The sequence below is a fragment of the Pan troglodytes genome, chromosome 13, assembly GCF_028858775.2.
Source record: "Pan troglodytes isolate AG18354 chromosome 13, NHGRI_mPanTro3-v2.0_pri, whole genome shotgun sequence".
Lineage (NCBI taxonomy): Eukaryota > Metazoa > Chordata > Mammalia > Primates > Hominidae > Pan > Pan troglodytes.
In genome coordinates this window covers 123,803,385-123,825,727 of record NC_072411.2, presented here as the reverse complement: position 1 = coordinate 123,825,727, position 22,343 = coordinate 123,803,385, and the positions used below count along the sequence as shown (strand labels likewise).

At 42.7% G+C, this 22,343-nt stretch overlaps 1 protein-coding gene across 7 annotated transcripts in view; it reads left to right on the top strand.

Annotated features, from left to right (window-relative positions):
• Positions 1-2,720: 2,720 nt before the first annotated feature.
• EPHA4 (EPH receptor A4) overlaps positions 2,721-22,343 on the top strand; it is a 156,276-nt gene continuing 136,653 nt past the window's right edge. The window contains exons 1-5 of one of the 7 annotated variants that reach the window (XM_009444401.5): positions 2,928-3,008; positions 4,582-4,705; positions 8,108-8,175; positions 12,356-13,019; positions 16,367-16,525. In XM_009444401.5, coding sequence (XP_009442676.1) covers positions 4,615-4,705; positions 8,108-8,175; positions 12,356-13,019; positions 16,367-16,386 — 843 coding nt within the window. In that variant the 5' untranslated portion in view covers positions 2,928-3,008; positions 4,582-4,614 and the 3' untranslated portion in view covers positions 16,387-16,525. Of the gene's footprint in view, positions 2,898-2,927; positions 3,009-4,029; positions 4,139-4,581; positions 4,706-8,107; positions 8,176-12,355; positions 13,020-16,366; positions 16,526-22,343 lie in introns of those variants that run through there. The other 6 variants (XM_009444396.5, XM_009444400.4, XM_009444399.4 and 3 more) reach the window with 6 other exon arrangements.

Below are 22,343 nucleotides of genomic sequence, written 5' to 3'. Positions count from 1 at the left end.
ATGCATGAAGACCTGAGCTCTGCAGCCATTTTTTTTTTCCCACTCAGGTGTAAAGGGCTCATAAGTGTCCTGCTTCTTATTTGCATAACAAACAGCATCAAAGCCTTGACATCAAAGGATGAACTCTGCAGTTGGGTTTCCTGGGGGCTTCCGGAAGCCCACCAATTGTTGTGTCAAATTTGTATATTTAAGATGCAGTAGCTTGTGGTAGAAGCGTTTTCTAACAACGGTGGGAATTTCATTAGGTAGAGCTTTGGTTATTCATTATCACTTGGTTGCGGGACTCTGGATTCCTCACACCTTCTTTCACTTATTTTTTACACTATTCTATTTGAAGACAAGCATAGCCTCTAGGTCCAAATCCAGTGGAATTACCTAGGAATATAAAAGTTGGATGTCAGCTGTCATAAATCAACAATAAAAGAAGAGAAGAATTTAGAATTTATTTCCCTTCCCTACTCTAGGAGTTGATAAAATAAAGCATCTTTTTTTCTCACGGAGCACGAAAGGTAAATCACAGTGCTTAGTTTCCTTCTGGAAGGAACAATTCAAGCTGAACAAATGATTTCTCATTTCAAAATGTGAATGCTTATTAATTAAATATTATTTTACAGAAACAATAGCCAGGCATGGTGGCTCATGACTATAATCTCAGCACTTTAGGAGGATGAGGCAGGAGGATTGCTTGAGCCCAGGATTTTGAGACCAGCCTGGGCAACATGGTGAAACCCCATCTCTACTAAAAATACAAAAAATTAGCCAGGTGTGGTGGCACACATCTGTAGTTCTAGGTATCCGGGAGGCTGAGGTGAGAGTATCACGTGAGCCTGGGGAGGGTGAGGCTGTGGTGAGCCATGATCACACCACTGCAATCCAGCCTGGGTGACCTGAGTGAGACCCTGTCTCATAAAATAAAAATAAAAATAAAAATGACTAATAACAGCTGGCTAACACACGCCAGGTACTATACCAGAAGCTCTATAACATTCATTCAGTATTTAGAAGAACCATATAATGTTAACTATCTACAATTTATAGATGAGAAAACCATATCTCAGAGAGGTCAAGGAACTTAAAGACACACAGCTAGAAAAAGCCCAGCTAAAGTATCAAATTGGGGTTGTCTGAACTGAAAGTTCTGGTTCTCTAAAAGAGAACTCAGGGAGTCATTGGAGCACTATGGGCAGGTTCCATTTTTTTCACAAAAAATCCACCAGGATGCCTAGAAAAAGCAGAGTGGATTCATCTTCTTATTCTCTCTGTCTCTCCAGTCTTTCATACACCCTCCTTATCATTATTTGTCTACGGGTCAAAGGCTCCTTTCTCTTTACTTTGGTGAAATTGGCCCTCCACATACAGGTGGAAACCCTGGGATGCTTGGTGCTATTTACAAACGTCTTTTACGGATTAAAAACACCTTTGGAATTCAATCTTAATTCAATTCAGCATTTGCAAGGTACTTCATAGCTCAAACGTTTGTGGTAGGCACTGTATAAAAAAAGTATATCATTGTTTTCAGATTATTCAATTACTATTTTCATTAAGTGTGTAAGCAGATATGTTTTGACATGTTTCTTAGTGGATTCAAAATAACCCCAAATTTTTACTGTAGTAAGACTTGTCTTACTCAAGAGTAAAGCAATTTTATTTTAAAATTAGGTGATTTTAGGTACTTTTTTAAAGGTATGATATTCCATTGTATCCTTATGACTCCGTTGATGTGTCGTAAACAGTCTCCAACATTTGAAAACTCCAGGTTGTCTTCCCATAATGTGGGTGGTTTTCTGCATTGATGGTAGACAAAGGCCACCGTCATTTTAAAAATTTTGCCTTACTCTTCAAGGAATCATATCTCCTAGGTTAGAACACCTTTGTTCTAGGTAGTCACAATGGACAGAGGAATTTTCAGCAGCTCATTTCTGTTCTGCAACCCAGAAATGATTTAAAGAGGAAGTTATAGTTCAGTTTTTCCAAGTTAGCATTTCCTGCTTCTTGGTTCTCCTGATTATCGGGCTGCCTTGGGTCCTGAACTAAAACATAGGAAGAAAAAAGGGGAAGTCAGTGAATGTGCTCTAGCAAATGATGCCTTGCTTTCAGGCAGCTGTGTCTGGAAAGACTTTGTTTAATATTCAATGTGCATATCCTGGGGAAAAAAATGGTACATGTTTTAGAAATTTTACTGTTTATAACAATGCAGGCAGTCAGTTTCCCATTTCAAACACAGATAGATATATGCAACACTCAAGCTCCTGCAGAGAGGCAGCCAGCATCTATTGTTTAAAAAGATTTCAAAGAATTCGGATTGCTCTTTTCTCTTTTGAATCTGTGTGCCAAATGACAGGGACCAATATTCGTCTTCTTTTTCTGTAAAACTCAGAAAGACACATGAAAGAACCCAGAAATGCATTTCTTAAAGGGATTTAGTGCAGTTATTTTAAATAATTTATGCACGCACACACACATACATATATCCCCCGAGTACATATTTTTTCCCTTTTTACTTGTGTGCAATCAGTAGCTACAATAACTGAATTCCACTTCTTTGGACTGTGACATTTAAGCAAATCTTGTATCTAGAAACCGAAATGCCCAGAGTCTCGCACAAGCTGTTCGTCTGGGCCACCAACTCACACAGCCGCCGCCCAGCGCCTCGGCACGCGTGCTCATCTTGTGTAAAAGTAAAAGTTGCTCATGTCATTAGCTCGGCTCTGAGTTTGCATGAGAAACCAGCGCAGCTCTCGAGCCACGGGAGAAAACACGATCTGCTGCGGAGCCCAGTGACCTGAAACTGTAGCAGTGACTCGAGACCTGTCCTCTCCTCGACGTCGCCCTACAACCCTCCCGCTTTATTTAGGATCCGCTTTTCCGAGAGCAGCCACTCAGGCAACCCCCGGAAGGTTTGTTAGGAGTTTCTCCTTGAAACGCTTTCCGATTCCATCTTTTGAAATCCAGCAGGCGAGAGTCACGACAGACTCCAGGACCTCTCGAGCGCTGTCCGCAGCCCCACGGTAGGAGTAGCCCTAGTGCACGAGACTTGGCGGTGGCTGAAAAGCTCGCCCAAACGCACGCACCACCTCTCTGCGGGGTTGCGGATTGCGGGTTGCGGTCTTTGTCCGCTCGCCCTTCCTCCGGGGCCGCACACTCCCGCATCTTGCCGGCAGGTGGCGCGGTTGGCTCACGATGAGCTGCGGCCGGGGCTGGAGAGGCTCCTCCACCTCCCAGCGGCCGCCCGGCCGCCGGGACCCAGGCTCCCCAGGAAAACTCGGCCCTGTTCTGGAGGAAGTCAGAGGAGGGGAGGCCTGGGAAGGGGAAGGGAGGCCTCATTGCTAGGAATCAGTGCTCCTGCCAGCGCCTGGGGAAATGCACCGAGTGGCGTTGGGGACCGGTCCCTGGGACACCGGCTGCGCTGCCTTCGCCGGACCGCTCTTAGGTGGCCGCGTCCACGGCTCGGGCATCGGGAAAAGACCACAGCCCGATGGTGCCAGTGCCCCCGGGGCCGGAGCAGCCGGGCGGGGCTCTGCGGGTCCTCCTGCTCGCCGTCTTCTCCCGGGGCAGGGAGGGCTGCCCCGGCTAGGTCGGAGCGGAGAGTCGCAGCAGCCGCTCCGGGCAGCTTCCCAGTCCCAGTCCGCCTTGTCTGTGCGGCTGCAAATCCCCGCACCCACACTTAAGCCTTTCACTTCTACCCCACCGCTCCCGGACGGGCTAGGCCCGGTTCCAGGGACTCGCCCCAACCCTGCCCCCGGGAAATCCACAACTGGTTCCCTGCAGCCCAAGGCCATCTCGGGGCGTCCTGGGCCCTGGGCGAGGTCCACGGCGTGTGCAGGGTGACGGGGCCAGCGGGGACTTCCTTAGTGCTAGAAAGTCATTCGTTCAGTCTCTGGAGACAGTGACGGAGCCCTGCTGCGGGCTGGACGTTGGGGACCAAGTAGGTCCCCGCTCTCCAGGCATCTGGGGAGCCAGGGAAGAAGCGAGTGATAGAGCCACAAAACTCCCCGCAAAGAGTATTTCAGAGGGGGAAGCGCCATAAAGACAAAACAGGGCAAGGTGGCAGAGGGTGGCGGTGGCAGGCGCGCGTCTGCAGCTCAGCCCGGGCGCGCTGGACGCAGACACGTCGACCCTCCTAAAGAAGCAACCGCAGGTCAGCTTAGACTTCTTTTATTTCAGTAAAAGAGCGTTTTCCTCCATCTTAAACCGCCCGTGGTGGGAGAAAAGGTTGCCAACCTCTTCTCTGGCTCCCCTCGGTCAATTCCGAGCTTTTCGAAGGTCCCTCCGCTGTCCAGGGGCTCGACCTTCGAGGTAACATGGGGGATCCCGCTGGCTCCCTCCGGCAGGCGGGGGCGGGGACCCGGCCGTGCTCGCCCCCTCGAGCCCCGGGAGACCGGGCGCCCGGTGGAGCCCGGAGGGGGCGGAACCCTGGGGCGGGCCCTGCGCGGTGAAGGCGGGGCCTCGGCCGCCCTGTCTGCGCCGCCATTGGCCGCGGGCCGCGGACTGGCGGGCTCACGTCACCGGCCGGGCCCGCCCCCTTGGCAATGTCTTCAGCCCGCTGCTCTCCTAACTTAAGCATTTATTCCACTGGGATAGAAGCGGCAAGAGCAGCGTTGGCACCGGCGAACCATGGCTGGGATTTTCTATTTCGCCCTATTTTCGTGTCTCTTCGGGATTTGCGACGCTGTCACAGGTTCCAGGGTGTACCCCGCGAATGAAGGTAAGAGCGGGACGGCCTTTCTGTGGTCGGGGACGGCGAGGGGCCATCGCGGGTGAGGGGTCCTCAGGAGCGCAGGGCCAGGTGGTGCGGGGGGAGCCCAGTGTGAAGTGCGTCCCGATTCGGGAGAAGGGGGCTGAGGCGAGGAGATCGGCGAAGGGGCAGCGGGGAACCGCCGGACAGCCTGCCCCGAGGCGGTGACCCGTGCACGCGGCGGGTCTGTCCAAGTTTGTAACCAAAGGCCAAAGTTTATCAGCATCCGCCAGAGAGGCCCGCTCGAGGCGCCCTGAGGGGATGCACGGGAGACAACGCCGGGATTTAAAAAAAAAAAAAAAAATTACAAGAACCACGTCCTCTCCTGAGCCAGCCCGGGGCGAGGGGAAAACGCAGCCTGGAGCACAGTGAAAGCTTGGTGCTCCCGGATTCTAGCGAAAGCCTTTCGAGCTCTGGTTTCTGCAAAGTTTCCCGAGCCCTGCGTTTCTCGGGACCGGGCTGCGGGGCCTGCTCCGCAGCGCAGCGGTCGTGGCGCCGCTCGTCAGGCGCCAGTGACCTGATTTCTAGCACCCGGAGTCAGACACCTTTCTCCTCGCCAAGCCCAGCGCCCCGAGGGTGCGATTGCGGGCCTGAGGGGCCCGAGCTCTTCGCCCCGCAGACTTGGGGAACCCGCCGGCAAGTTGAACGCAGTCGAGTTTTAGCTTTTCGCCCCAGAATTGCACACAGTTTAGAGCTAACGTGCGGGATCGACGGGACCCGTCTGGGTGCTCAGTTTTCTGTGCATCCGTTCGGACGTGCTGGGAGGATTATATGTGCCTGTGTGTCTGTGTCGGGAGGTGGGGCGGGGCGGGGGGGCGGTGATCATTTAGTTTCTGAGAAACCCAGGGAGAGGCGAATTTGTGTGTGTGTGTGTGTGTGTGGTGTGTGTGTGCATGTCTGCGTGTGTGTGCATGTCTGCATGTGTTGTGTGTGTGCATGTCTGTGCATGTCTGCGTGTGTGTGCATGTCTGCGTGTGTGTGCCTGTGTGTGTGTGCGCGCGCGTGCAACTGCGTGTATGTAGGTGCGCGAATGCCTGCGTGGAAGCGGACGCGGAGGATTGTATGTCTGTGCGCAGATGTCCTGAGTGTGTGCGCGTGTGTTCGAGTGTATGCTCGTGCTCTGTTCCAGCGTATGCTGGTGCTCCGGCCTGCGTGCATCTAGTCTCACATCCGTCTCTCATTCTTCTCCTTTCCGGCATCCATCTATCTGTCCGTCCGTCCATCCGTCTATCCATCCATCCATGCATCCATCCATCTCTCCGTGCATCCGTCCGTCCGTCCATGCATCCATCCATAATGCATCCATCCATATATCTGTCCGTCCGTCCGTCCATCCATCCATCCCTCCATCCATCCACCCATTCATCTATCCATCCATCCACCCATCCATCCATCCGTTCATCTTTCCATCTCTCCAGACATCCGTCAATCCATCCCTGTGCAATCTATCGTTTTCTCTGTTCCGAAGGAGGGAGCCAAAAACCAACTTAGCCTTGGCTGGGCAGCCGGTACCCGGAGCTCTCCAGACGGAGGCTCTGAGAGATTTATACACCTGCCCACAGACATCGCTTGGGAGGAAAGGGGCGCTCTCTCGCCCTCTGGATCTCCCCTCTCCTTCCGACGTGGCTTCTGGTGGTTCTGGTGCCATCTCGGCCGTCGCCGCCCCTCGGTCCCTAGGGTTATTCATTCCCCCTGAGAGGAATCGTGGATCCCGCGTTCTCCTGGCCACTTCACACACTTATTAGGACGTCCCCTGAGACCTCTCTCGCCCCAGATGTAGAGACTGTTTTCTTTCTTTTTTTAAAACCCCCTCTTTTTTTGGGGGGGGGGAGAAAAACTTGGGAGCCCAAGACAAAAAGGCTCTGAGAGCCCTAGGCTAATGTTGAAGGGGAGGGAGGGATGTCTGTTCCCCTCCCCTCCCCCACCTCCCCCTTAAAAATTAATTCACTTTGTTGCTTTCTATTCCCATCACGTTTCCTTTTCTCCCTTTTACCCTCCCTTTCTACTCCCTCCCTTTTTTTGTAAATTGGGTCTTATTGTTTCCTTTGTGTCCCTAATCCACCTTACATAAATCCAAATGGATGTAGCGGGCTTTTCTCTAGGGACAGAGAGAAGAGAATGGTTGCGGTGGGGGTTGGTGGGGTTTGGCGGTGGGGAGAGGAGAGGAGGGAAGGGGGCGGGAACTCCAGGCGGGAGCGACCCAGGGAAGGCTCTACATTTTAAAATCATTAACAGACCCCAGGAATTCAGACTCCCTAGGAAAAGTAGGGGAAAGAGACTGATTTTTAACTCCATTGACTTTGAGGTGAAATGAGAGGGAAAGTGGGCAGAATCCAGGGGCCTGGGGGTAAGCTTGAGTGTTGGGGTGCGCATGAGCACGGATGGCGGCTTCCCATTCCCACCCCTCCCCCAGCCTGAAGAGCCAGCCTGGCTGATCAAATTAATAACCCAGTGGTTCCTTTGAGGTGGGCCTTTCGACCCCCAGGACTGCAGATCTCGGTGGGAAAGAGAGGTTTTGAATTCATTGCCTCCCTTTGGATGTTCCCCTTACCTAGCGCTCTTCTAGCCTGAGCGGGGTACCGCAGCTCGGTGGGCTGTCCTCCCTTCCCCCCAAGCTTTGACGCACTCTTAGGTGTAGCACAAGCACACTAAAGCCGTTAGGCAGCACTCCATACCTAAAATTCAAGCCAGTGATTTCCCACGGGTGGAAGACGAGTCTCTGATTGTCCCCAACACATCTTGAGAAAGAGAGAATACTTTCGGTACATTTGTCTTCTGATTCTGCACGTCTGGCATTCCCTCTTTCTGAAACTTTGATATTTAAAAAAGCAGCGGATACCATATTCAGGGACTATTTACTTGGTTGTGGAAGGGAAAATGTTAGGGAGAGCCTTTTCCTGACCCTTTGGATAGGATACTCTCTGATAGAAGAGAGAATTCACTTGTGGCTCTGTCACCCTGATGAGTTATGTGGTCATCTGAAACTTGCAAAAACAAATACTTCTAGTAGATACCAGACAGAGATGAATGCAGATTTTGCTCTGGAGTGTAACTGCTCTACATAGATGTATTTATCTTTTTGAATTGTACTTCAGATTCTCTATTCATCCTTTTTAGAAAAATGAATCAAGTGAGTCCTAGGATGGAATTTTAAATGCTAAGCAAGTTAAATAAATAAGAACCTGCAGATTTAAAGAGGGGGAGAAGATCAAATGAGTAATGATTATTTACATAAGTGAGCCCAAGTTTAGGTTTTGATCAGTGTTGGATATGCGCACCCTCAGCACATATGGAAACGCTCAGGCAAATGGTTTTTGTGTTATTGGCTTTTTGCAATTGGAAATTCATCTATTTTTCTTTTGTTTTTTGCAGTTACCTTATTGGATTCCAGATCTGTTCAGGGAGAACTTGGGTGGATAGCAAGCCCTCTGGAAGGAGGGGTAAGTCCTGAGTTGCTCTCTGATCCAAAGGGTAAAAATGGAGTGATTAGCAACTTTCTGAGAGTCCTAATGGCTTGATTCTTGTTGATTGTGGTGAGGGGGTCAGATTTCCGCTGTGGCCTATGAAGTGAATTACGCTTTGTTGGAGAAATCCTATACTCCCTTTGGACAACTCTGTCATGGAAGAACTAGAAACCAAAAGGGCAGAAAGGGGTTTCAAAATTAGGAGACTGGTGGAGGCACAGACTTAGATGCCTATTTAAAACTAAAATACCAACAGGAAATATGATCCGGGGACCAAATTAGAATTTATGCCTATTACTGTGATGGCCGTGAAGTCCTGACAAGGTTAATTTAAGAGCAATTGTCCTGCTTCCAGATGAACAAAAAAGAATAAATAAAGATACGAGAGAGAAGACATTTCTAATTGTACCTGCATGAACTGCAGGCAGGCTCTGTACCTTGCTCTCACTCTTAAGTCAGCTGCTGTTCTCTTGCACACTGAGAGACAGCCATGTGAACTTGTGTCCAAAAAACCCTAAGCTTGTGCATTAATGGTGCTAAATATGAAAAGTTTATGTGTCTGTAATCTTGAAGAATCTTTGGGGATTGAGTAGGCTGGATTATAAGGTCTGAAAAAAGCATCACTTCATTTATTCTCCAATTTGTAATACTTGTCATTACTGCCTCCATCTTACTAGGTCAACGGCCACATTCTCCTACTCCCCCTAAATAACCAGTCAGAATGAATCAGCTTTGGAAAGAAAACAGTACAACATGTAACTGACTTCTGCCAAACTGAAATAACTCTCAAATCCTTTTAAAATTAAACAAATCATCCTACCTTCACAGGCTTGATAGTTTATGGCTGAGTCCATTGATTAAAAACGATGGGGGTGAAAGATTAGGAGTTTTTACTAGGCGAAAATTGTAATGCTAGAACCTGGCGTGGGCTCCACACCGGTCCATTGAATAAAGAATGAAGGATTTTAAATTAAAGATTCATAGAGTCTGCTATGAAGGACATATTTCAGAACTAAGACTAAGCAAGAAAATAATCATGAAAATGGAGAATTTTAGGCTGTCTTGTTGCAAACAGATTTTGTAATCCACCTGAAATAAAACAGATTGCCCTGTCTTCCTATTTTTTCTGCCTGAACTTGACTGCCATTGGTTTGTTCTCTCCTGAAAAATTCCAGTCTGCCCTTAAAACCATCTTTTTAAAGGAGGGAGGAGTGATTGGCAGGCCTCTGGCAGTGTAGACAGGCTGTATTCACCACTGATTGCAGGCAATTGCCCTCATCCTTTGAATGTGAAGAAAGGTACGGCTTTATCTTGGTGAGAGTCAGACTCATTGTTAATCCTATACCCTGGAAAGGTCACTGATTCAGGCGAGGCTTTCCCAGGCTACATGTACCAGGGGTATTGCTTGGTAGGTTAAAATGTATTAGAACTGCTGGTAAAATTAAGGATGGAAAGTACTTGTATTAATAAATTCAGTGAGCCTTATTTTTCTTACTGGCTGCTTTTAAGTTTGAAGAGAGTATATACATCTAATTAAATTTTGAACCTGACATGTTTCACTAAATATATGTGTGAGCTATATGACAGCAAGGACTGACACATTTTAGGGTACAATCCATAGTCTACCTAGTTTCTGGAAAGCTTTTATTGCAATTTAATATGCTGCAGACATTTCTTCTTCTTCTTCTTCTTCTTGTTCTTCTTCTTCTTCTTCTCCTCCTCCTCCTCCTCCTCCTCCTCCTCCTCCTCCTCCTCCAGAGCTGCTGAAAGAGCACCTGGTCACTTTTTCTAGACACAAAACTTATCTTGGTTGACTTGAGGTCTATTTAAAACTATGCAGAGCTGACTGTATACGACCCAGTACTTTTAATGGGCTGGATATAAGCAGGTTTTTTTTTCTTTTCCTTAAATATTAGGCATGTAACATTTTAAGCATTATTGTAAGATAAATAATTTTATTTGTATATAAAAGAATTAGTCATTCCAAAATACATAGTAGCCATTGAGAAATTGTGTCAAGTTATAAAGTTTAATTAATTTCTAGATTTTATAATTGACGAGGACTTTTTCAGGATTAGAGCAAAGGAATGAATTGGGTATCTATCAATGAGGAATGGATTGATTGTCTTTAAAAAGTTCTTTCTAGCTGAGAGTAAAAGCATATTGAGTCTTGGTCATTCTAAAATCTCTGCTTGCAGTTAGGACATTTAATGTCTTTATTCATTGTTAACTTGAGATAGTAATTTGGTCTGATAATGACATTTATTTCTTGTTGTTATGTTTAAAAAGAAAAAAAAACAACTTGATTTGACAATACCACCAAGGAAAATATAAATTAGAATCAGAGACAATCCATTGTTTGTCTATAAGAACAACTAAGCAAGACATGAGAATTAGGGAAAGTGATGGCTCCTGATAACATCGTTGTAGCAAAAAGCTACTTTCTTGGTAATATTCACTTAAAAGAGTATATTGAGTTGCTGACACTGACTGTGAAATATAAAACTAAGGGAGGATTTGTCACTGTTCCAGTGAATTGATCAGTGTGGTTAGACAATTACGTTCAGGCTGCAAAGTTCATATTAGACCTGAATTATCCTGCATGAACTCTGTAGAGATACCCTATGTGCCTTCATTGATAAATGTGTTTTTCCAAATTCCCATTGTTCTGAGAAGAGAAGCATGCTGAGTAGGTGTTTTTGAAGATGGGAATCTATTTTTGGATTTACATGAATTTCCTAAAATAAGTAAATTACTGGTGATTTTATTGCTTACTGAATAAAAAGAAATTTTCATCACCACAGGGCACTTACCCCTCCTAATTTCAACTTTTATAATGGTAGCAGATGAAAAGGATACAGAATTTTATGGCTTATGGTCCTTCACATAGTAACATTTCCATCCATTAAGAGTTTGCCAGTGCATAGCTGGGAAACCTGTTAAAAGATACATTATGATTCTATGTCCTTCATTGGACTGCATGGAGCTTTACATGGAGCTATTACAGAATACAATTTTTTAAAAAAACTATCTTTTGTTCCTTCTAATTATATTCATATGTTTGTTAAATACTTAAGCTGATTTATAACAGATCTGTATCAATGCATTACTGTAGATGTTAATGAAGAATTTGAGGCTGCCTACCAGCTTAGTAGGAGTCCCAAAAGTTTTGCTGCTTTTAGGATTATTTTTAAAAGCTATAATGACAGTGAAACTTTTAGTCACAGTGGTAGACACAAGTTACCACTAACTTGTCCTACCATTAGATTCTTTGTGTTAGGAAGTGGAATGCAAAGAAAATGGTACCATCTCCTTTCATTTTCTTGGGCCTTCAGTCATAAACACCACTTGCTATTTTATTTTTAATGTCCACGGAAGAGTTAGAAGCAAAGCATGTCTGTTTTCTAGTTTTGTTATTTGTCTATGTTTTAAAAATGAGAACACGTACAAATTTTTTAATTGAATACACAGTCTTGAAAAGTTGTCTACTGTTATAAATGATAGCATATTTGAGAAATCCAGCCATAAAATTTACTCCCTGTCTTCCTAGGATTACTGAAACCCAGAATGGTGGGATTTTCTTTTCACCTTTAAAGAGTAGTGAGGGTGCCAAAAAAATCAATTGCCTTTTTTTTTTTTTTTTTTTTTTTTTTTTTGAGGTATTAGAGAGCAAAGTTCTGACAGGAGCACTACTAATTAACTGATAATTGTCTTCCTTTGGCAAGCTCTGCTCTTCCTGCCCTTAATTTGCAGGTCTCTGCTCAGTGGTTGAAACAATACACATACTACTTTTTCCTTTATGAGTAAATTTGAACTGTTGCCACTTGAAATTGTAGCTGTTGTAATAGGTGAATTTGAGGTTGTTGGACCACCACGGGGAACTGCCGAGAACTCACAAGCAGTAAATCCACCATTGCCTCTGGATTTCAGGCAAAAGATTGAAACAATTAAACAAACGAACAAACAAAAAAAAACTTCCTCAATAAAATATTGTCTTATCTCCCATAAGATCCTTTATTAGTGATGATTGGTGCTCAGTAGTTTGCTTCATTATTGAAAGAAAAATAATCAGGTGTCCTATGAGAATAAAATGGGATTGACAAATCACTGCATGATGAAACTTTGTAGTTGATACATCTGCTTTGGATCTTTGCAGTGGGAGGAAGTGAGTATCATGGATGAAAAAAATACACCAATCCGAACCTACCAAGTGTGCAATGTGATGGAACCCAGCCAGAATAACTGGCTACGAACTGATTGGATCACCCGAGAAGGGGCTCAGAGGGTGTATATTGAGATTAAATTCACCTTGAGGGACTGCAATAGTCTTCCGGGCGTCATGGGGACTTGCAAGGAGACGTTTAACCTGTACTACTATGAATCAGACAACGACAAAGAGCGTTTCATCAGAGAGAACCAGTTTGTCAAAATTGACACCATTGCTGCTGATGAGAGCTTCACCCAAGTGGACATTGGTGACAGAATCATGAAGCTGAACACCGAGATCCGGGATGTAGGGCCATTAAGCAAAAAGGGGTTTTACCTGGCTTTTCAGGATGTGGGGGCCTGCATCGCCCTGGTATCAGTCCGTGTGTTCTATAAAAAGTGTCCACTCACAGTCCGCAATCTGGCCCAGTTTCCTGACACCATCACAGGGGCTGATACGTCTTCCCTGGTGGAAGTTCGAGGCTCCTGTGTCAACAACTCAGAAGAGAAGGATGTGCCAAAAATGTACTGTGGGGCAGATGGTGAATGGCTGGTACCCATTGGCAACTGCCTATGCAACGCTGGGCATGAGGAGCGGAGCGGAGAATGCCAAGGTAAGAGGGTCCATATTGTAGTTTTTTCACTGGGGCTTAGTGCAAGTAATTAAATCAGAGATGAGACTAAATGGAGTAAAGCCAGTAATTAGTAGCCCCTGTGGGATGTGGTGGGACATAGGGGTCTAATGAGTAAGTGCTATAGCTCCAGGTGGCAAAGCTAAGACGTTTCTAATACTGACAAAATAAATGATGCTGCTGTAATCAGCAGAAAGCCAAACACATTTGCTAACAGGCACTTATATCTGAACTGGCTTGATGCGCCCTCTGAAATGTAAATGAACAAGCTGAAGAAACAGCCTTGATTGATCCTTACTTAAAGAGGGCGGACACATTTTTGAGCCATAGTTTTCCTGTCTATGGACTTGGTAAAATGACAAGGATTGTAAATATCTCCCGTCTTCTGCATAAGTGCGTGAATGATCTAAATGTGAAATTAGGATTAAGTTCCAGTTCCCTCCCACTGACTAAAATCGAGTGAAGAAAGTCCATTTTTTCTTTCTGCCTTGTGGACCGGTGGAGATACGACCCAACAAAGTGGAGGGACATTGCTTCAAGTACATTCTGTTCCCTGAGCACCCACCGATGAGTTCTCTAAATGAAATTAATCTTGATGAAAGACCTCTTTATTTCTCATAGGAGGTGGTAATTAAGCAAGCAAGAGTCTTCTTATTTGATCTGTGGTCAGAAGCAATAGCAAATTGTGACCCGATTTGGTATTGATTTCACTTATTGAGTTTTTGAAGAAATCTATGTATTTTTATCACATTAATTACTACTTACCATATTACGAAGTGGATTTTTTTTTTCTCACCTAAGGTTCAGTGTATGCAATTGATTCTTGCTTTTTTACCCCTTCCTGTCAGAATACTGGAGAGTGTATAAAGTCCTTTGCTGTACAGAAACTTTATATCTGAGTAAGAGATGAGAGTAATTCCTATTTATACAGATTGTTTGTCATGTGTGAAATAAGTCTCAAAAATATCTTTTATTCCAAGTTTTTGTCTTGCTTGATACTTGTTTTTATAATGTAGTTATCAACAGTCTGCGGCTGCCAATCCCGTTATGGTTACTACTAAATAGTTAGAATGTAATTCTGGTCTCATCTATGGAACAATCAGATTAATCTTTTCTCCGGGTAATTGTTGAGCTGTAGATGGCATTGCCACATGGTTCATCTGATTTGGTGGTTAAAGGGCCTCAATTAACTGACTGCCAAACAATTTGTCTGGCATTTCAACCATTCTAATGACAGGGTGGGATTAACTATGGGGCAATCCACTTGATTGACTGAAAATCCAGTTAGAACCTGAAGAAAATTGCATTTTTTGGTGATTTGGTGTCATAAAGTTACACGTTACTCCATTCATAGTTTACACTTTTCTGAAGTGGCATTCCTGCTTAGCTATAGTTATTTCTAGGAGTAACTAACAGTGAATGTTCTTTCATTTTGTGGTAAATAGAAAAAAGAGTGGCTATCTTTTCTGTTGACTCAGTGTTAAAAATTCAAAAAAAAAAAAAAAGGAAATGTGTAAATTTAAAAGTTTACAAGTTGGAATTTAAGGATTTTTAAAATAAAGATTAAGGCCTCGATTTTTGGTTTGCTCTTGACTTAGCAACTACTAGATAAGCTGTACTGAATTGATAACCCAAAGTATATTCTGGTATTAATATAAGAAAATATGTGAGTGCATTGTTACTGGCAACTAAATTACTATGATCATAGCAGGAACAGTGAAATGAGCAGGGCAATGACATGCCATCACATTTTAGAGTAAATTATTCTGCCTTTTCCATTTTGTAAGACAGGAGCCGCACATCTTCACATGTCAAGATTCTTATATATATTTTTAAAAAAACAACATTGGCTTCCATTTCCTGCTAAAATGTTCACTCTCAGCATTAGCACATCTTCGTGTATCTAATGTCATTGATTTTCAATTGTCACAGAGCCTAGTAACTCATACATTGCTACATTGTGAAACTCCTTGACATTTTTACAACCAAAATTAGAAAGAAAAGAGAAAAAGATGGTGGGCAAAGTGAATATAAAAGCAATCGAACATTTTTCTGGTTTGCTTTATGGAAATAGTCTTGGGGGATCCAGTTAATCACGTGGGTCCTCGAAGGGGAGGAATTTAGGGTTTCAAATCTAGTCCACTTCCGAGCAAGCTGTTCCTAACATGAGGCCAGATATTTCACAGCAGAAGAAGGTGGATTGAGTCGTTTTTGAGAAACTTCAGTGTTTTCAGGTGTGTCAACCAAGTTTGTTTTTGGTTTTTGTTTTTGTTTTCTTTTTGTTTTTGTTATTTTGCTTTTTTTTCTGCTAATAAAATGATTAACTCTTTCAAGACACTTTTTTGTACAAGACCTTGCACTTTGGTTGTTTGTTTCTGTTATTGCCATGTAAAAATTTTGATGTAGTTAGGTAAGAAAAAACTTGAATGACAAAGGATTCCAAGCTTGAGCGAGACTTTATTTATTTATTTATTTATTTATTTATTTATTTATTTATTTTGAGATGGAGTCTAGCTCCGTCGCCCAGGCTGGAGTGCAGTGGCGCGATCTTGGCTCACTGCAAGCTCTGCCTCTCGGGTTCACTCCATTCTCCTGCCTCAGCCTCCCAAGTAGCTGGGACTACAGGCGCCCACCACCACGTCTGGCTAATTTTTTGTATTTTTAGTAGAGACGGGGTTTCACCGTGTTAGCCAGGATGGTCTCCATCTCCTGACCTCGTGATCCACCCGCCTTGGCCTCCCAAAGTGCTGGGATTACAGGCGTGAGCCACCGCGCCCCGCCAGAGTGAGACTTTTAAAAGATGACTTGAGACTCTAAAAGTCTTAGGAGTAATAAAAACAGTTGGCCCTATCCTTGACATCATGACAGGCATCAAGAGTAGCACCCAGGCACAGTGGAAATAATATAGAGACAAGGAAAGATGTATGAATTTGGTCACTTAGCTAGATGACCTTGAGCATGTTTCTTAAGCCCTGTGAGCCTTGGTTTGTTCATCCATAAAATGGGATGATAATAGTTATATTTAGTTTACAGACTTGCAATGAGGACTTGGGGTTGTAAGATTGGTAAAAGTCACCTCAGATCATGCAACAACTTGATACTAGCATTTCTGTTGTCATTGTGCTCTTCCCAAGGTCATAGCTATTGACTTTTAAGAGCGTTGAGTTGAAATAGTAGAAGGAAAATCCATCCCCTGACCACTCCTTGATATCAAGGCTAAAGATAGGAAGCATCTCTCTCCTTTGCCCTAACAAATAATAATATACGTTTTCACTCTTTGTATTGAAAATATTATATGGAGTATGTCATTTTTTTTTCCTCCTCGATAGGAAAGAGAAACTTCCTTTGAACGAGCGAAAAGTGACTTGTGGGTAGGACAAGAAAGAGGGTGTAAAGAAAGCTTAAGAAGGAATAGAAAGGAAAACTGGCCAAGTCTTCAGAACTCTGGCAGCAGGTTCCTCCCCAATTGTCTTTTCAATGGTTCTACTGTGGCAGGACAAATAGAAGAACAGGTGAAAGGTCACCTACTTCCTCATCCATCTTCCTTGGGGTCCGGGAGGTCAGAGGGAAGATTGATTAAGATCTTAAATGTTTGACAAAGGATCCTTGGGCAAAAATGGGCAGGGCGGGCGGGGGCCTGGGGTGTGCTGTTGTTTGACTCTAACCCTGATCATCCACTGAGTCGTCAAAGGACCTTGGGGACAGAACTACACTTCCTCTTGCAGTTCCTACCCCCAGCAGTACATGCTAATGGAGAGGAAGGATGAGGGCAGGGGGATGGTGGCTTTGCCCTCTGAAGCAGAGGCAAGTTCATTCTGCTCTTGAATAACATTTTCTGAAATGATTTGGCTTGGTCTCAGTAGAACAACAATGTGTGTGAGCTACTTACCCATCTTCTCAAGGAGAATGTATCTCAGGAGTTAGCAGCCCTTTGAATTTGCCTAGTGATTGGATGCAGAGGATAATATAATGATTCTAGTTAGTCCTGCTTCCAGGCCGCATCAGACTGTTGGAAAAAGGAAACAAAATCCACTTCAGACATCTCCTTCCAGACAGACATACCCCTAATGAAGAAATGTTCCAGATGTTTTACAGGACTGTTTTCATTACTTTAGAAATAGTAAGCAGAAGGAAGAGAGGAAAATATTCCATTAAATTTTTTTCAATTTATTTTTTATTATTTGTTTTTTAACACAAGAGATGAAGTCTCACTCTGTTGCCTAGGCTGGTCTTGAACTCCTGGCCTCAATTGATCCTACCTCAGCCTCTCAAAGTGCTGGGATTACAGGTGTGAGCCACCTCACCCAGCCAAAAAGATTCGTTATTAGCATATTTTTTGCTTAATTAAAAAGCTGAAAAATGAAAGGAGAGCTCCAGATTTTCTCTTTGGGAAATATTAATCAGCAGTTTTCAGAGCATACATATAAAAAATAATACCAATAAAAACATTCTTTTGGAGTCACTCTTAAGGCCAAATGATTACAACTATGACAAAATCAAGCTAGGTAAGAATCAAGCCTTGATGAAGTATACAATTTTGTTGTATATTGAGGTCATCAGTATTAAAATGTACTCATATCAACAAAAGGTATCGTATTAAAAGCTTTTTAAAGAAAGAACAAGATAGAAATGTTCCAACGGTTTTAAAATAAACAGACTTGTGCTCTGAAAAGAGGATGAGAGCTATGTCAAAAAAATGATTACTTTTCTTTTTTCAACTATACTATAGAAGGAGCTTAGAAGAAAGAGGTAATGGAAAGGAAATATTTAAAATCTAGTTCACAGAGATGCTGCTTCCATATCCTTCGCACTGTTGAAATTTTTCCTCTACCTTTGAATCGTATCATTAAGAATCAATTGCTTGAATCACATGGCTGCTTTTATCTCCGGCTTTGAAGCATGGCTGTGATCATTGAAAAAATGTAATTCTTTATCTATAAGAGAGCAGCGTTTAATTATTGTCCTTTTTCTGATATACTTTTTTTTTTTCCTCTTTGTGTGACCAGGCTGCCTTTGTGAGTGTGAATCATGCAATAGTCTCTATTTGGGGTTCACCAAAGCATCGCATAGAAATTATCTCAGGGATTTTTGAATATGGTATTCAAGATTTGATGACTTATTTTAGTCTAACTGAGCTTCCTTGTATCTTTCAGAAATGAATTAACACATAATTATTCTGTTAAGATTTGAGCCTCTAGGAAAAAGCCTTCTTAAGTGGTTTTTCAGTTACTGCTGTGCAAAGCAGGGGTGGTCATGATATAAGTTTGACTTTCACATAACTGAACTTTACTAGTTAATGGCGGCGGGGGGGAACGGGTAATTGGTAAATTTAACATTAGGGAAGGACTGCATGCTTGTCAGATAAATTTCTTATATAGAATTACATAAAGTAAAAATTGTGAGTCTTCCATTCCCTGCCCCCACACACACACACCCACACCCATCCATACATACACACACACAGTTTTCAAAAGCTTACTCCAACATTTTACAAGTTACCATTTTTCACAATTTGGCAGGCAACTCAAATATAGCCATATACATGTATTTTTAAAATAATAGATGGAATCATCCTTGTAATTGTCATCCTGTTTTTATGATGCTTGACTGTCATAGATATCACTGTATATTAAAGAATATAGCTTTTCTTAATTCTCCTTCATTGAAGATGAATATTCTGTAGTATAAGTATACCATGCTTTATTTAATCTTTTCCTTATTGGTAGCTATCTAGGTTGTCTCAGTATTTCCTAGTAATATTTTTAAACTAACACTTTAATGTGTAATCATACATATATATTTTTGTTAAAACATTGAATGATTAACCTTGCTTTGCTATTTTTCTGCCTTTATCTTGGACATATGAATTTAGTAGAACTTCCTTATGAGAATGTCAGTGGGGGGAGCATTAGGCATAACCAAAGTAGTAACATCAATTATTTGGTGGAGTTATGTTTCATGGAATCAATATGATATGTTAAAATCTTTGCATGTGATTAATGTATTAATGAGGTCCTTGTTCATGATTTCTACTCAATTGGGTCCTTTTTAAATCATGTTTATGAATCTTCTTTACATCTGAACCTTCAAAATTCTCTGCAGCACATGAAGTTAACATACAGTTAGCACAAAATGGCCAAGAACTGCCTTTGGAGTTGAGCCACTTAATCAGATGTGCAATCGTAGACACTAACTTAGCTTCCCTAAACTCAAGTTCACGTTTGCAAATTGGTGGCAATAGTATCTTATTATATATGACACACATATATGCATGAATGTATAAAGGGCCTGGCACAGTGCCTAGAATCATTAAAATGCTTAGAAAGTGAAAATTGTTACTCTTATTTTTATTGTTGTTAGATAGAAATATGGTGACAATATGGGCTGTTTGATCAATCCAACAAAGAAACCATTTCATTTAGGTTCCAGAGTAGAGAGTTTTTTGTTTGGTTGGTTTTGATCTTCTGAGGAGGCAATGGTGACAAATACAGGGAAGAGTGAAGGGATGGTACCAAATGGCTGGTCTTGTCTACATTGATCCAATCCTCTGTGCCCCAAGTCACTGTGGTTCTCCATGTGGTCCAGCTATGTTCCCCAAGACCCTTTCATGTGGTCTGCAAGGTCAAAACTTTCTTAATAACACTAAGATGTTATTTGCCTTTTTTTTCTAATTCTCTCATGAGTGAAGAGTGGAGTTTTCCAGAAGCTAACTGATGTATGATAATGTTATTAAGTTGAATACAGAAGCAAATACAGTGATCCCCTTTAACTTTGGAGGATATGTTCCAAGACCCTCAATAGATGCTGAAAGCTCAAATAGTACCAAACCCTTATACATTATGTTTTTTCCTATACATATGTACCTATGCTAAAGTTTAAGTTATAGATTAAGCACAGTAAGAGAATCCCAACAATAATAAAATAGAACAATTATAACAATATATCTTAATAAAAATTATGTGAATATAGCCTCTCTCTATCGTTTTTTCTATCCCTTTCTCAAAAATATCTTACTGTACTGTACCTTCGGTAGGCAAAACCACAGAAAGCCAAATCATGGATATGAGGAGACTACTGTAAAAGAATCTGGTTGTCCTCTATTAAGCCAGACATTCAAGAAAATGAAAAAAAAAAGTAGTGGCTGGGCGCAGTGGCTCACGCCTGTAATCCCAGCACTTTGGGAGGCTGAGGCAGGTGGATCACGAGGTCAGGAGTTTAAGACCAGCCTGACCAATATGTTGAAACCCCATCTCTACTAAAAAAAAAAAAAAAAAAAAATACAAAAATTATCTGGGCATGGTGGTGTGAGCCTGTAGTTCCAGCTACTCGGTAGGCTGAGCCAGGAGAATCATCTGAACCCGGGAGGTGGAGGTTGTATTGAACCAAGATCTCACCACTGCACTCCAGCCTGGGCGATACAGCGAGACTGTCTCAAAAAAGAAAGAAAGAAAGTAGTAAAACAATGTCACTTTTCTCACTAAGTTTACTTTTGTTTTGGACAACAGTGTTAAAATCTGCTATTTGTGTTAACATGCAATGCGTTAATTGTTGTTATTTTTCAATGAATTAAAAATAATTTAAAAATTTATTTTTCAGTTTCAATTTGTATTGGTAAATATTAGTAGTTATAACTCACACACACGAAAACATTCTCAATAATTTTTGAGAGTATAAAATGTTTGAGAGTTCGGTTCTGAGGCCGAAAATGTTGAGAACTACTGCACCTAGTCCATCACTTTTCAGTTTCTTTGGAAGGTAACACAGACTGCACTTCTGCAGGTCATGGAGAGGCTTTAAAAATGAAAATGAAATAAAGCCCTAAAAACTTTTTCATAATCTGGGAGACTTAGGTAGTTTAGAAGAATGACATTTTATTTACTCAACCCTTTAGACATTTCTATAAAATTAGGCAGCAATTTATAGCTCTTGGCTTTTTAAAAACTGGTTATCTGTGTCCAATAACATGGCTCAGTGCTCCCTTTAGTTTTATTGTGCTCCTGAGAAGGAATGATTAAAGAAGGCCTCAGCTGTCCCCTGGACCCCGAGAGACTGTATCTTTTTCACTTAAGGCATAAAAGCTTTCTCCCTGTATCCTGTTACAGCTGGTACCTCTGAGCTGTTTTGGGGAGGAGAACAGGTGAGGTCACTTGGTTCCATGATCTGGAGGGTAATTAAGAATCCCATGACTAAATGAACATTTTATGAATATTCAGGGTCTATTTCTTTTTCCTGGGAAACACACATGTTGGTACTGCTTACAACTCCCTTTGGAGACCCCAACCTTTTCTGGGTGAATGCAGGTCGTCAGCTGTCTGCCCAGCCCTGCAGTTCCAGGCAGCAGATTCTTCATTTGCATATTCTGTATTCGCCCTCATGCAAAACAGCACACCCATTTCCCCCTTTCACAAAGGCAATGAGGGCTTCCTTTGGAAACCCCAGCCAAAATCTCCTTCTGTTTATGCAGAGCCCAGTGATTTAGACACCATGCAAATTAATTCGGTTTTGATTTGAATGCTTCCAGAGATCAGGGGTGGGAGGCAGAGAGGAGACTATTTGCACAGGGCTCTTTTTATGCACCCTCTGCCCCCAGTGTGGCTGGTTGTCACTCTCCGGCCCCCCTGCCCCATGCAAAATAACCCAAGTCCCTGCTGCTCATTTCATTTTGACCTTTGGAAAAGGAACCCAGCCTTGGTGAATCCCTTGGCTTGTCTGTTTAGTGACAGCTTCAGCTGGAATCTTGCTGTTCTTTCTGAGGTGGGAGGGGATGGCACTATTCAGATTATGCTAGGAATGTTCAGAAGTGTCCCAACAAAGAGCTTTAAAAAATTGTAAAGTAAAAGATACAATTCTTTTTCAAAGAATTGTCAGAGCTCAGGAAGTTCTGAAAATAGGCCTTAGGTCACTAATGGGCTGGAGTCCATTCATGCCATCAGTGAGTAGATATTTAAAGTCTATGATGTACAAATCACCACTGGGATTTTCATCTGTGTTTCTTCATCTATGAACGAATACATCAATCTTCATACCTAGAATCACAATTAAAATTTCATATTTTCACTTACGTCCCCAGATAAAATTCCTTAAAATGTGTATTGACTATAATTCTGTTTCTTATTATATTTGTGGATTCACTTTTGGTTGAATATTGTCTTTTGTTTCTGTCTCCCTCCTCCCCACTCCCCCCAGTGTCTCCAAATTTACTTATTTTTTAACCTTACCTTTATTCCCTCTAGAATGGGAAGGCAAGCGTACTGCATATTTTACCCAACAAACTTAACTCTGGTTGAAACCAGCACTATCTTCTGA